Genomic DNA, 15,806 nt, shown 5'->3' on the forward strand with positions numbered 1-15,806 from the left:
TGTGTGTGTGTGTGTGTGTGTGTGTGTGTGTGTGTGTGTGTGTGTGTCTGTGTGTGTGTGTGTGTGTGCGTGCCAAGCAGATGTCTTGTCAGAAGAGCACAGAGCCTCCCAGAATCCTCCACAAGCCTACAACCTGCACAAAATTGACTCCGATAAATAATTGTTTGCCAAAATAGTTTTTCCAAGATAATATAAGACGAGCATAAAGAATGCCCGTCTCATTCTTTAAGATGTAGCCTTCTTAACTCTGAGAAAATAAACCCTGATGATGAAATTATCATGAGATATCGTGGCAGATGCTTTTGAGATGCATTATGGGAAATGTAGGGTCCAGCTTTTTCGGAGCTTGACCCCTATTAGGAAATAAAGACCCCGTATTTTCTTTCTCTAACAAGTCACCCAATTTCATGGTATGTTATTTGGTTCATATAGGTTAGCCTTTAATTTTTGTTTGAGCTGGTTGAACAATGCTACATTTTTGTACTTGCCGCTTCTATAAATGGTGTACAATCCAGGATGCGGCAGCCAACATGGTCCAAATGTTAGTGGGGGAAATCCTGAAAGAAAAGCAGTACAAGCAGGCGCACACGCCGCGTCTCCATAACGCATGCAACGATGAAAATTGACTGCAGCCCTCCTCCGCCTGCCTGGATATTGAGAGGATATAAATAGTCGGGCCTGGTCGAGTGTGTGTACTGACACTGGAACCGCAGCGCATGGAGCTCAAACAATAAGCCGCCGCCACTACCCTTCCTCCCCTCTGCTTTCTCCAGTCCAGCGGCCTCCCAGAGGGGAGGGGAGTTTGGCTCTTCCTTTCTTCCTCCCACTTCCTGCTTTTGTAATCTGTCACCCGCGTTGAGCCCGAGCCCGTCACTTGTTGCGTCAGAGAGGCAGTCAGAAGTGCCGCCAGTCTTACCCACCTGTCTGCCTGCACTGGGAGAGGTCTCCCCGTCGCGCTGCTCTATTGTTCATTCAGTGAGATAAAGATGGGGGGGGGGATTAGACACGCACATGACTGCTATAAAGAAAAGGATGTGATTCTTTTTTTTTCCCCCTCTTGCTCAGTTCAGAACTCCAGTAGAACACCGCTGTGTTCTTTTGTTGGTATTCCTGGTTGCATTCATGGTACGTGTTGCATTCATTGTGTTATTACTGTCTGTTGAAGTCAGTAAAGCGATCCAGTGTTAAGTGTGCACTGGAGGTTGTTAGTTCAAACCTCCGAGCCATCTGGTGAATCTGTACAGAGGGACATGTCTTTAATCTCGCTTTCCCTCTCCTCCCGGAATGATTAACAGCGAGATACCCTTGAGCAAGGCACTTATCTCTAATCCCTCCAGTGCAGCTGCTGGTTGATGTTAGAAACCTATGGTTGTGTTGGGCAGCATTTATTTTATTTTTTTCCCAAAGACCACAGCAAACCTCAACCCTGCCTTCGTCTTTCCTTCTGTGGCGGCTGAGCCAAAGAGAAGAGCAGGGAAACAGAGTTTCTGTGGGACAGTGAAAACGCCACCACAGCAATAATACAAATAAAAAGAGAAGGTGAAGATGGCTAGATATGCTTCATGTGGCAGATGGCAGAGGCGTGCACGCGGTCGTAATGATTGAGTACGCCACAGTCTCTCTCGACTTCTTTCTGCTCCTTTATTATTAACCATCCCTCGCAGCTCTCTCCTGTCCGTCTGCTCTACTTGAGTTTTCAGTGTCTCCTCCGTGCACCTGTCTGTACTCAACTACCCGGTAGAATCTCAGCCGTCTCTCTCAGGAGCAGGAATCGATCTGCTCTCAAAGTACCTGAGCCTTTTAAAGTTCATATTTAGTCGTATTTATTTCTAATCTTCGCTGGTTTGAAGTGTTTGATTAGTGACGTGATTTGTGTTGTCGATGTGGATTTTGATTTCTCTCCAGCAAGGAGAGGGACATATTTTGAAGTTGCATATCTGCTCTTAACCTGCTCATCGTCATCGTCAGATTTGTCATAATTCTTTAGCTAATGCGGCATATGAAATACCTGACAAATCAAGGTACTTAATCATTACTACCATATTAAAAAAAAATACTGCCTTAAAGCAGTCCTGCTTAGTGATACGCAATTTAGCCTTCAATGGTCTAATGCAGTGTTTTCAACCTTTTCTGAGCCGCGGCACATTTTTCACATTAAAAATATCCCGCGGCACACCAACAACCAAAAACGTTACAAAATGACACCTTTTAGCATAATACAGCATATACAGTGCATCCGGAAAGTATTCACAGCGCTTCACTTTGTCCACATTTTGTTATGTTACAGCCTTATTCCAAAATGGATTAAATTCATTATTTTCCTCAACATTCTATACACAACAACCCATAATGACAAAGTGAAAACTGTTTTTTGCAAATTTTTGCAAATCTATTAAAAATAAAGAACGAAAACATAACATGTACATAAGTATTCACAGCCTTTGCCATGACACAAAATTTAGCTCAGATGCATCCTGTTTCCACTGATCATCCTTGAGATGTTTCTACAACTTGATTGGAGTCCACTTGTGCTAAATTCAGTTGATTGGACATGATTTAGAAAGGCACACACCTGTCTATATAAGGTACCACAGTTGACAGTGCATATCAGAGCATAAACCAAGCCATGAAGTCCAAGGAATTATCTGTAGACCTCCGAGACAGAATTGTATCGAGGCACAGATCTGGCGAAGGGTACAGAAAAATTTCTGCAGCATTGAAAGTCCCAATGAGCACAGTGGCCTCCATCATCCGGAAATGGAAGAAGTTTGGAACCACCAGGACTCTTCCTAGAGTTGGCCGCCCAGCCAGACTGAGCGATCGGGGGAGAAGGGCCTCAGTCAGGGAGTTGACCAGGAACCCGATGGTCACTCTGACAGAGCTCCAGTGTTGTTCTATGAAGAGAGGAGAACCTTCCAGAAGGACAACCATCTCTGCAGCACTCCACAAATCAGGCCTGTTTGGTGGAGTGGCCAGACGGAAGCCACTCCTCAGTAAAAAGCACATGACAGCCCACCTGGAGTTTGCAAAAAGGCACCTGAAGGACTCTCAGACCATGAGAAACAAAATTCTCTGGTCTGATGAAACAAAGATTGAACTCTTTGGCCTGAATGCCAAGCGTCATGTCTGGAGGAAACCAGGCACTGCTCATCACCTGGCCAATACCATCCCTACAGTGAAGCATGGTGGTGGCAGCATCATGCTGTGGGGATGTTTTTCAGTGGGAGGAACTGGGAGACTAGTCAGGATTGAGGGAAAGATGAATGCAGCAATGTACAGAGACATCCTTGATGAAAACATGCTCCAGAGCGCTCTTGACCTCATACTGGGGCGACGGTTCATCTTCCAACAGGACAACGACCCGAAGCACACAGCCAAGATAACAAAGGAGTGGCTTCGGGACAACTCTGTGAATGTCCTTGAGTGGCCCGGCCAGAGCCCTGACTTGAACCCGATTGAACATCTCTGGAGAGATCTGAAAATGGCTGTGCACCGACGCTCCCCATCCAACCTGATGGAACTTGAGAGGTTCTGCAAAGAAGAATGGGAGAAACTGCCCAGAAATAGGTGTGCCAAGCTTGTGGAATCATACCCAAGAAGACTTGAGGCTGTAATTGCTGCCAAAGGTGCTTCAACAAAAGTATTGAGCAAAGGCTGTGAATACTTATGTACATGTTATGTTTTTGTTCTTTATTTTGAATAAATTTGCAAAAAACAGTTTTCACTTTGTCATTATGGGTTGTTGTGTGTAGAATGTTGAGGAAAATAATGAATTTGAATTCATTTTGGAATAAGGCTGTAACATAACAAAATGTGGAAAAAGTGAAGCGCTGTGAATACTTTCCGGATGCACTGTATGCCATGGTGTCAAACTCAATCACAGAGAGGGCCAAAACTAAAAATTGTGACTACGTTGAGGGCCAAATAGAGTCACCATGTAATAAACAGGATAGAAGGGATATTGGACAAAGTGCAAAAAGAATACATGTTTAGGTAGGCTACATTATTTTATGCATACATACCAGAGCCAGATGTCTGGCATCTTTTCTTGGCTGCCAGTTCATTAATGTCTGGAGTTAGGTTCTGTGGAAACCCTCAAAATGGAGTGAAGGTGTGCATCAGTGTGACAGCATTTGAGCAGCATGTAGGCGAAGTTAAGGCATTGTTTCGGGGATGAAGCTTGGAAACTGTGCAGTGTCATTACACTGGAGGTCTATCAGCTCTACAGGTGCTCTTTCCACATCAACTGCAAACGGATTGCTGAGCAGTTCAAATTTAAATTTCTGAGCAGCAAAGTCGGTAAATTGCAGAGTGAACTCCTTGCCAAGTGCACCCAGTTTATCAGCAAACTGCGCAGTCGGGAACACAGCGGTGGAGACTTTTACTGCCTCACACATGTCTGTGATCACCCATCCCTGAAGCTGGAGCTTTAGCGCAGTGAGATGCTTTGTTATGTTGCACAAAAAGCCAGCTCACATCGCCACTTTTCGTCCCGGAGCTCTGTGGTGTGGCGGGCCAGTTTTGATAAACATATATTTTCTGGCGGGCCATTGTACCGAGGGCCGGATATATGCTGACAATTTAATGACAAGTCTCTAAATGTGTTGATCCTTATAGGCTTTTCATCTGGGTTATTTTGTCCAGGGCCCAGTTCAGAGTCTGCATTTTTACTTTTCAAATATTTCTCCATCACTGTTCGTCTTGTCACCGCAACCTCTCCTGCGCGTCATTTCATTCTACTGTCTTAAATGAACACGGTTATTATTACGCTACCTACTGCCACCCACTGGCATGGAAGAGCATGTATTACTTAGCCAGCCACTATATTGCAGCTCAGACGCTCAACAATGGCAAAGTATTTGCAACAACTAAATAATATTTTTTTGGACTCATTAAGTGAAATTGGACATTTTGCCACGGCACACCTGGCGATCTCTCACAGCACACTGGTGTGCTGCGGCACAGCGGTTGAAAATCACTGGTCTAATGTACCCGCAAATCATAAGGGAACAGCTTGAATGGCGTTGAAGCATCAGTGCTGGTTGACACATTTCTATATCAGCATATGGATTTAATATAGAATACAGTACATGATGGAAGTTAGTTTAACCTGTATATTGTGTTGGTCGGCACTACAAAATAACCACCCGTATTTTATTCTTATCTTTTGACATTTTAGACATGCAATATATTTTCAAAATAAACAAATCTATTGACAGACTCGCGTCAAAATGTTGCTTTTACTGCCAACCCCACTAAACATCAACATCCCAGTCTTCAGCTCATTCACTCCAGTCAGTGTGTCTGAGCCCGAATGCCCGCCGTACTTTACGTGCCCAGCAGGTAATGACAGTGAGATCAAGTATATAATATATAAGGGTTGTCTGAAAGAGAGTTGAACAACTAACAAGCCACAGACCTAGATGTAACCGGGTCTAAAGCAAGAGTGAATATGGACCTTGCATTGGGAGGTGCTGAGAAGGAGGTCTCCAATAAAGATAACTGTCACTCTTTGTCTTTAAACAGCTGTGGTTAAAGAAGTCCCGATCAGGTATTTTTAGCCCCAATCGGAGTATTTTAATATTGGGGGGTATCTGCAGATGCAGTCTGATCCGTTCTTATATTTACTTAAACGTTGATGTGACACATTTTTCAAGATGCAATCCGCTAGAGAGAGAATCTGCACTCTTTTGGAGTCGTTGGACCCACTGCAAGACTAGGCCCACTCAGACTGTACGGTTGTGTCACAGAATGGAGCTTCTTCCTCCAGTGAGATATACCCAGATCGGCTCCTATTGGGGCGTCATTGTGGAAATTTCTTCCATATTCAACCTTATTCTGATGTTCTTTTAAAAGAACGCTGCTTGGCCTCGTTTGGACCTGGTGGAGAAACTGTTCTGGGATTTTTGCTTCACCCCTGCACTGATCAGGTATCGAATACAGACACCACATTAATTGTACATCTTCGCCAAGGACAATAATCCCTCTGTTTGAGTGGAAAACTTAATATCTAGATGTGGAGCCATACACAGCAACAGGCAGAACACGCATGAGTCTAAATGAGATGAGCCAAGCATCATCAGCCTCAAAACAAAAGTAAAGACCTTCACATGAATTTGCACTACACATTTTGCTGACTTGAGTTTCCTTATTATGTCATTTTGTTTAATTTTGTTTTTCATACATGCGATGATAAACAAATGGGGAAAAATAAGGTCATATTTGGGTTTTTTCTACTTCTCCTATTCAACTGCCAGCCTGTCAGCCTTGCACTACGCTGTGATGTAATGGAGATGTCGTTGTTGTCTGCGGTTTCCGTGTGTGACACTTATCATTAGACTTGCACTTACTGTTGGTTTGCACTCGGAGTGACCTCCTGCATTTCCTTTGATTGGGCTATATTTGTCACACACGACTCAACTTGGTTACTGGAAGCCAGGGCTTACAGTTTGAACAGCGGATTGGTCATATAGACGAAGGGTTTATCCTGTAATTAAGAAGAAGCAATGCGTCTGTGTACATAATAAAATGTGAAACTGTGACTGGTAAATACTAGTTGGTGACAGGCACTAAAATCTATTAACTCACTTTTGTCCACTTGTCTGTATTTGCATATTTCCCAACCAGGGCTATCTTATTTGTTCACTGACTGGTAATTCGCCTCACATGTGTTCATCACTTGCTGTTGCAAACAGGCCTGCTGTCAAGTCCTTTACATACGGGGGAATATGATGCCGCCACGAGTCATTTGTTGTTGACAGTTCCATGCTGTCTACTCTGCAGAGCTTCCAGCACTGTGAGTGTTTTTTTTTGTGAGCTTATGCTGTGTATTTGCATACCCAGTAGGTCACATTTCCATAATATTCCCCCCTGTTTCTTTTCCAAGCATTGATTATGCAAGAATGGGCTGCCATCAGTCAGGATGTGGCCCAGAAGTTAATTGTCAGCATGCCAGGGCGAATTGCAGAGGTCTTGAAAAAGAAGGGTCAATGCTGCAAATATTGACTCTTTGCATAAACTTAATGCAATTATCAATAAAAGCCTTTGACACTTATGAAATACTTGTAGTTATACTTTAGTATACCATAGTAACATCGGACAAAAATATCTAAAAACACTGAAGCAGCAAACTTTGTGAAAACCAATACTTGTGTCATTCTCAAAACTTTTGGCCAAGGCTGTATAGTGCTCTCTCTGCAGCATACAGAGCTCTTGTGTGGCCTAACTTGACTAACCAGACTTAGAATTTGATGGGAATGTTGTTTACTGCTCGATTTTATATAAAGCCATCTTTTGTTCAGTGTGACGGGAGCTGTTGTTTAATGGCGGCAAAATGAATGCCATCCTGATTTAAAGGTAGACTTTTATAAGCTCCCGTAGACGCTGTGTTAGCAGGACCGTGATCTGTGGATGGCCTTGGTCCTGCTCGGACCACACTTCCTGTTGACATAACCCAAGGCTTTTGCCACCATAGTTTTGAAATCTGACAACAGTCTCCGTTAAACACCAGCCCTCTGTGGTGATTTCCATCAAAGCTTTTATTTCTGCAGGGAGAGCTGACAGAGCAACAATCAGCTAAACATTCACATGGTAGGTTTCCAGCACAAATAACGTTGTGCTTCTTTCGGATGAGCGTCAGCCAATAGGAGCTGGATTAGAGTGTAAGATAAATGCCTGACATTTTAAATGGTAGCCTGCTTCTATAGCAGAAATATGGAGATAGAATGCTCGTAACTATCAAGAGACGGATCTTCTCCGTTGACATGGAACCGGGAGACTGATTTGTGAAATTGTAAGTTGTAAATCATGTGCTATTACTCTGCCATCATCGTCTGTACTATCACAGAATAAAGTCAGTCTCTCATCCAGTGTTTTTTTTTTTTTTTTTCATGGTGTACTTTTTTAAAGAAATTGTGTCCAAACAAATAACATCTACAGGTAGCGAAGAGAAGCACATTGCATAATGAGCTGTTGTGATCAAACTCCGCTGCAAAAGAGACAATATGACAAGCAGAGACTCGAATGAACTACACAAACTCCAGCATACCTTTCAAAGGAAACACATTTGTAATTGTCAAAGTTACCGTTTTATTATCTATAATTTAAACCTTCCTTTTCTCCGTACTTTGGTTTCACCTCTATGTGAGTGTAGCAGGAATCTTTTCTTCACTGCTGTCTCAGCGAGCTGGAAGAGACGGCGCTGAATTGTTTTCCAACACCTTTGAGAAGTCCATAACGAGACCCGGGTGGTTCAGAGCAAAGACGCAGACTTGCCACAGGATTTCTTTTGCCGTCTCTTTGCAGTTATGTTTTGTGTTAAACAGAGCAGCACGTAGCTCCAGGAGTCTGGAAGCTGGTGTAGAATGGAAAACAAAGCATTGCTTTATTCTCAAAAGTATAATGAATATGCAGGGATTTGTCTACAAGGCACAGTGCAGTGAAATATTAATGCGGTGTAACGAGATGATTAGTAGATGAGCAACAAGACCCCAAAGTCACTCTTATCACTTTCATCTGGATTCATCAAAGCGGCTCCGGTGCAGCAGCAGACGTGTGGAGCACAAAGAGTCAGACGCACCGTTTAAGTAGAACACGACACCAGTTCTAATGAAAATGGCGCGCAGGACACAAGCGGTAATAATATTACTGTCATCCGGCAGCGCCACAGAAGGCTGCTGTTACATCACCGTGTGTTGCCATGGCGCTGCCAGCAGCAGCCCCTGTTGCACAGTGACAGAAAATGAGGAGGAGAGGAGAAGGAAGCGATGCATCTGGTAGGTTTAGTGTCGAGCGCTCGGCCAGTCCTCGATCGAAGCCAAGAGAAACATCATGGTGGGGTTTCAAATAAGTACGGAAGCTTAGGTTTAGGAACACGTCATGGTTGGGCTTAGAATAAGTACGTAAACTTAGGTTTAGTCAACAAATGAGAACGCTATTAGTTTTGGCAACAGAAAAAAAAAATGCATTGCTCCGCAGGGCAACGTCAACGGGCAACGCTTTGTATTCAATCCAAGCCAATCCAATCGATGCAAAACAAACACACACACACACTAGGTAAAGTACCTTGCACCATTGCTAATGCTATGGTTTACATGGCAGGCATTAAGACAGAGTAGCAAGTCATCGCTGCTGTAATAACTTTCCAGAGATGTAAAATCCTGTTTAAAGGGCTATAAACTGTTGTGCAGTGTCTTGGTGTCTGATAAGCCTGGACTTCCTGGTTTTGTATTTTATCTTCTGACCAGTAACTGTAGCAACACGCCCAAAAAGCACCTTGCTTTCTTCTTTTTTTGGAGCAGTGCCATTGTTGATCTCAACACATACACTACATAGATATGCAGCAAGGACGACGTTCCACAATGCAGTAGCATAACAGCTGGCGGTGGAGTATCCACGCCTTCTTTCTCAGCGTCAAAACATGGATGGTATCACAATGAATTATTATTTTCAGCATGGGCGTTGCAACCATATTGTTCTCCGTGTGAAAGTGTACACAGTGGCGTCGCTCTACAGTCCGCCAAAGACAATTGAATTGAAGCAGAACTCTTTTCACTCGCAGCCTTTACTGAGCACCACTTGAGCAGTGTGATGCCGAAGCTCTTGAATAGCTTGCAGGCATTCCTCAGCGCTGGAGAAAGATAAGAATAGCGCTCGCCCTCTCTTACTCTCTCTCTCTCCGCTATTGGCTCGGTGGCATGGCCGCTGGCTGGCAAGCCGCGCCGCTCGTTTCCAGCAGTGCTGCTCTAACAACGTTAAAGTACGACAAAGGGAAAAGAAGCGGGTGCCCTCTGGGCGCAGCGGAGCAGCTCGGCCTCGGATATATTTGGCTCCGTCAGTGTGCACATACAGATCTGCAGCGGTCTGCAATTAGGCAGTTTCCTGTTTGAGCGCGGGACACGGCGGCGCTGTGAAGCTCGGCCATAGATGCTCTCAGGGGGCATGCTTGCCAGGCCGTCTGAAGGAGATGCATCATTCTCATTGCTCCTAAATGACAGCTGCTTCGCATGTGGGAGAGCAACGGGCTCGCTCAGTGGACAAAATGTTACTTTCCATGAAACGGACTTTATTTATTGCGTCAGAAGTGCAGGGGAAATCAAAGAGAAGGGAGATGTTAAAGAACACATTTTTAGCCGGGATCATTGAGTTATGAATTATACTCCAGTTGTTGACAAGTTGGCCAGAGTACCCACACTCACTCTGGACAACTAAAGGCTCCTCCCTAGTCCCTACCTCGTACAAAGCACTGGAAAATATGCGTCAGCCACTTCCTCCCTCTCTCTCGCCTCCCTCCCAGTTTTCAGCTTCCTGTTCTCTCGGCTGGTCGGATGTGAGAAGCTTTGAATGGAAGCAGTCTGCTGTGGGGGGCCATATTCAGTTAATGTTTCACCATTAAACAGCTGATTTACCACCTTTTTAAGGTCCGTGTGGCAGTTAAGAGATGTAAAAATACACACTTTGGAATCACCGATATTGAGTATTGTATATTCATATCTGTCTTACATTTGGTTAGTGTTAGAAAACCCTATTGAGTTTGTTGTGCTATAAAATGTATTTATCTTGTGATTTGTACATTCATTCTTATTGAACTACAATCATAAAAACGTGTATGACATTTGTACCACGGTGGGATTTGTTTTTACAGTTGCCGCAACACATCTCTTAACAGTTTTCATGTGCAATGTGTGTTTACATTTGCACATTTAAGGCTTATTTAACGCATTTGCACCACTGGCTTTCCTAAACTGAAGGACAGTAACTTTATTATGTCGGCAGTTCATACTTGACTGGGAAGCCGGCTGTTGTTGTTTAGTTTTGCTTCAGTTTTGACTTGCATTCTGTGGAAATGTCCATATACACTTATCAACATATTCAAATATGGACCATTGTCATCGGAGGTCTTTTGATTCTAAAACAATATCCACAAGACGGAATACATCTTACATTTATCCTCTGAAATAAACCGATTGTTGGTTGTATTTCTAATGCTTTGCTTTTTAAAAATGTTTTACAGCTCTGATGGTACTAGCTGAACAGTGACCGCTACCTGCCCGAGGACACCTGCTGCCCAATTCCCTTCATCATGTCTGGGATGCACGTAAGTGAATGTTTTTTTTTTTCCCCACAATTACCTACCCAGTGTACCAGTTTACAGGTAGGCAAACGCTTTCTAAACACGACCTGCTCTACATTTCATAAAACTACACGCATCTAAACAAGCAGTAGCTAACAGTCCATATTAACAAGGAAGTAAGACATTAAAAGGTAAAGGACGTAGCTGCGACTAATGATCATTAACCATTACTAGTTAATCGGCTAATTATTTTTACGATAAATTACTCCTTCTATGAAATGAGGTAAAAAAGAAAAACTTTCAATGTGACTTCTTTAAATGACTTGTTTTGTCAAACCAGCATTTCAAAATCAAAAGTTATTCAGTTTTGCTTCAATCAATACAATATCAAACTGTTAACTTCACTTGTTGTTACAGCAGTATGTGGAAGGAATTTGGCACTTTTACATCATTAGTTTTTTTTTTTTAAGAAAACACCAAGCACCACAGATACCGAGAGGATTTGGAGGGAATGAAATATGCACCTTGTTATGTATTGTTGTTATTCAAAATATGTACTTTTTGGTCATACCTTCCTGTCACGTGTGTCCGTTTCCCTGAGACGACTCGACTCAATAAAGATTAACGAGCTGGCACACACACCAATGTGAGCATGAGGTGCTGACAGAAACCCGTATCTGTAGCGGTGCATGAATGCACATAGCTGCTGAGCGCGCGTCCATCAAAGTGCCCGGCTCAGTGTTTAGTGGTCTCACATTACCTGACCGTCGCAGTGGTTTAACTAATGCTACACAAGTGCTAGCTTCCGATCACTTTCTCTCCTGCTTCCTGCCTTCAGATGTCCTTATTGATCCCGGTCGTTTTTGATCTGACACAACGCTCCACTACAGTCGGGGAAAGATTTTTCAGAAAGGACAACGCTGGATTAATTTCTACTACTAGACTTCTGAAGATTCCATCATGTTTTTGGTAGTAAATGCTAATTGCAACTAATAATAATGGATGTTGTAATGCCACAATCAATAATCATGTCAGAATATTTCGGCCTTGAGACCCTGACGGTAAACTCTGTGGTTCATAGCACCATTGATGCATTATGGATTCAGTGCGACTCTGGCTTAAAGAATGGCAGCGCGTTTCGAGAACTAGATCAAGAGGTCACAGAATGTATTGGACCCAGACTGTTTTGAGGAGCAGCACTGTGACCTGTGCTGGTCACAGAACTGTGAAGATTCAGTAAGTGTAATAAACCAAACTGACTCGTGGGAAAATCAGGAGGTGAACTAGAGTTGGATGTCAAGTATTGATGAAGCACTACATTACAGTCATTTAGCAGATGCTTTAATCCAAAGCGACTTACAATTCAGCTTCTATGACATTCATACACCGTAGGCACAGCTACGGGAGCAATTTTGGGGTTAAGTGTCTTGCTCAAGGACACCACGACATGCGACTAGCGGAGCCGGGGATCGAACCGCCGACCCTGTGATTGAAAGACGGCCCTCCGCTTAGACACAGTCGCCACTATATATGGTTGACCTTCAAATATGTCTGACTATGCTGGGGGAAGATGCTAATATAAATATGCCATTAACAAATTTTTTGTCAAAACTGAAAAAATAAAGTGGAAGCAACGGGTAAGCCTATGTTTGATACAAAATATGTGAATGCAACTTCAGGTGAGATGCAGCCTGTGGTTTTCTTCCCTAGTTGCTTTGTGCACTCGGCTACACTTTAAATGACTAAAGATCCTCAAGGAAATATCCCCAGCAACACAATCTGTCCAGTAAAACCAGTTTTCATAAAGTCCTTTTTTTGGAAGTTAATAACAGCTGAGAATTCAAGGGTGATTCTGTATCTACATAACTGTGCAGTCGCAGCCATCGCCAGTGGTCCAGACTCATCACGCGGTATTGAGCGAGAGCGCTTCGGACACACTCGGCTGTACCGTGCGTTGTCAGGAATAAAGCAGCTCGTTCGAGGACTCGCACCTGCTGCTTTGTACTCCTTTTTTCTCGTTTCATCTCATCCTCTCTATCGCGGTATGTTTTTGATCACACCCGCCGTGCCGATGTAACAGGCGCAAACTGAATGCACAAAGCATCCTCAGCCCAGCTGTCATTTCCATTTGTCTTTTAGGCATGCCGCTGCCACGTTTACATTATTCAGAGTGACTGACAATGAGCGCAGCTGGCCTTTTTCAAGACAGAAAAGCTAATTCGGAGGCAGCGACTGTGATGTAATGACTTTGTATAAGATGAGCCAGAGAACAGGAGATGTCCCTCACATACGGCACAGATTAATCTAGTCTTCAAAAGTAAGATGCTGCTAACCCACACAGGGGTTTTGAGTTTTTTTAGACCTCTGCTCTGTTGTGTGGAGCCACACAAGAAATTACCTGAGCTCACAAAACTCAACACACCGACAAGATGAATGAAGGTGGAAGTTGTCCCGCTTGTGCACGTAGCATTATGAGTTCTGATGAGGGTTCAGTAAAAACACTGAAGACTGTCCCAGCTGAATATTCCTACTAAGCTGTTTAGTAAATGGTAAAAGTAAAATTAGTAAATGGCTAATAAGAAAGAATATTCCTGTTTACATACAGCCGTGCATATTCCGAATAACGTAAAACCACCTTCTTAAAAGGGTCGGCATTGCAATATTTGCGCATATCCATAAAACTGTTGATATCCAAGTCCTTCACACTGCTTAAAAGTAGGAGTGTTTCTTCTTCCGACCAGAAATGTAGGCTTTTCTTATGGGCATGCATCTCTACTTCAACTTTTCGAAGGCGCTGTATATGTCCAAAGAATGGTCCTAAAACCTGAATAATATCGGCATATCCCAGATGTCTTAATCGGAAAATGCTCCATTCGGAATAAGACCTAATTCTGAATATCCAACCGGAGTATGATGTTTAGATGAGCCATATTAAATTCAGAATATTGTGATTTTCTGAATAATAGTGGAATGAGTGTGCATGTAAACGTAGTCATTGACCTTGGACAGGTCAGCAATAGGAATGAGTCCAACTTCACAACAAATGAAACTTCATGTGGGCGGATGGTTTGTTCCAACAGTTTAGTGTATTTAGCCCACTGCAGTAACGATAGCGAGCTGATGAGAAGGCCACAGTTAGCTATATTGATAGCAGACTGACAGCCACTGAGCAAAAACGAGATGCTTCTAATTCCTGTAAGCTGTGGACTGTAGATAACGAAAGTGAAATGAAAGTTTATTTCCCTAAAGAAACAAGTTAAACTACACCAGAAAGCTGAAACACATTTTGTTTGTCGATACATATTTTCCCCTCACATACCTAAAGATGATACTAAGGCAGAGTTCAGTATCTGCGTTTTTTTTTTTACTGGTATTATGCATAGACTGTATATAAGAAGTGGACAAAGTTGACGTGACTTCGCCCATTGGTTTGTGGACTGTAGTTTTGAAGCCCTGAGTTTGCCACTGAACGGAAGTGGCCATTTTTGGACTGCCGGGGAGCGACGTACAGACGCCCTGAAGCATACCCTGCTTTATGGTCTGTTTGACTCTAAATGGGACTGTAATTTGCTAAATACACATCATGCTGTATTGAAGAAGACTTAAAACTAGAGATTGCGACCATAAACTCATGTTCACAATGTTTACTGCAACCAGAGTCGCCGCCCCCTGCTGGCCATTAGAACGAATGCAGGTTTAAAACACTTGCACATTGATTTCACTTGACAGACCCAGAGGTTGCCACCTTCCTATTGCAATGTAAAATAATCAGCCTAAAAACACATGCATTGAGGGTATTCCAACCAGTCTGTTGGTTTCACAGTTTCCCGTGCAGCCTGACAACTTTTTTCCCCTTCTTCATCTCAACTTCGCTGCGTCTGTAGCTCCTGCTCGCTGCAGGGCAGTGCAGTCTCCTCAACCTTTTGTCAAGATTCACACAACCACCTCGGGTTATATTCATCTCTCTAATCCGTGAAGTGGGTGGTGTTAGCATGCCTATGCACAGAGATTGATTATTGCCGGGGATCTGTGCATGCACTCGATTTTAATCTTAAAATACTGTCACATGTGTTTTGAAAATGCAGGCTGAAGTTTATAGTGGTACATATTACCACTATATCATTCCTCTAGCTATGTTAAATGTCTTGTTTTTTTGCAATTAATTATAGAGGATGTGCTATGTGTGGAAAAATATCACAAAATGTTGGTTCTTCTCTGTCGCATGTGATGTAGGCACCATGGTCGACTGGCACAGAGTGTGTAGCCAAGTACAACTTCCAGACTGCCAACGAACAGGACCTGCCTTTCTGTAAAGGAGATTTACTGACCATCATCGGAGCCACCAGGGTAAGTGTGTGTGTGTGTATGTATGTATGTATGTATGTATGTATGTATGTATGTATGTATGTATGTATGTATGTATGTATGTATGTATGTATATAGCTGCCATACTGGCCAAATGTTTATTCAGAAAGAAAGGATGTTTTTGAATGTACTTCTTCATGAGGTTGTACAATTAAGTATATAGAATGATATGGCACAGTTTCTGTTTCCACAGTTATTGATCATGTTCTGAATACTGGAAATTTGCAATTGCAGTATTGAGGAAAAGAAAAAAAAAGGTGACCTTGCGGATTACAATCATGTCATCTTAAATCTGCAGGACTGTCAGGCAGGCAGCACCATTCTCAACCTACTTAATCTAAATGAATTAAGGTCATGACACCTCTCCCAC

At 43.0% G+C, this 15,806-nt stretch overlaps 1 protein-coding gene across 2 annotated transcripts in view; it reads left to right on the plus strand.

The window, feature by feature from the left end:
* The window catches only part of cskl (c-src tyrosine kinase-like), a 39,935-nt gene that overhangs the window by 13,653 nt on the left and 10,476 nt on the right, over window positions 1-15,806 (plus strand). For both annotated transcript variants that reach the window (XM_031848336.1, XM_031848335.1), the window contains 2 exons: window positions 11,012-11,095; window positions 15,305-15,418. In XM_031848336.1, the coding sequence (XP_031704196.1) occupies window positions 11,081-11,095; window positions 15,305-15,418 (129 nt within the window). In that variant the 5' untranslated portion in view covers window positions 11,012-11,080. The remainder of the gene's footprint in view (window positions 1-11,011; window positions 11,096-15,304; window positions 15,419-15,806) is intronic.

The sequence above is a fragment of the Anarrhichthys ocellatus genome, unplaced genomic scaffold (assembly GCF_004355925.1).
Source record: "Anarrhichthys ocellatus isolate YVR2014 unplaced genomic scaffold, GSC_Weel_1.0 scaffold8, whole genome shotgun sequence".
In the NCBI taxonomy this organism is placed as follows: Eukaryota; Metazoa; Chordata; class Actinopteri; order Perciformes; family Anarhichadidae; genus Anarrhichthys; species Anarrhichthys ocellatus.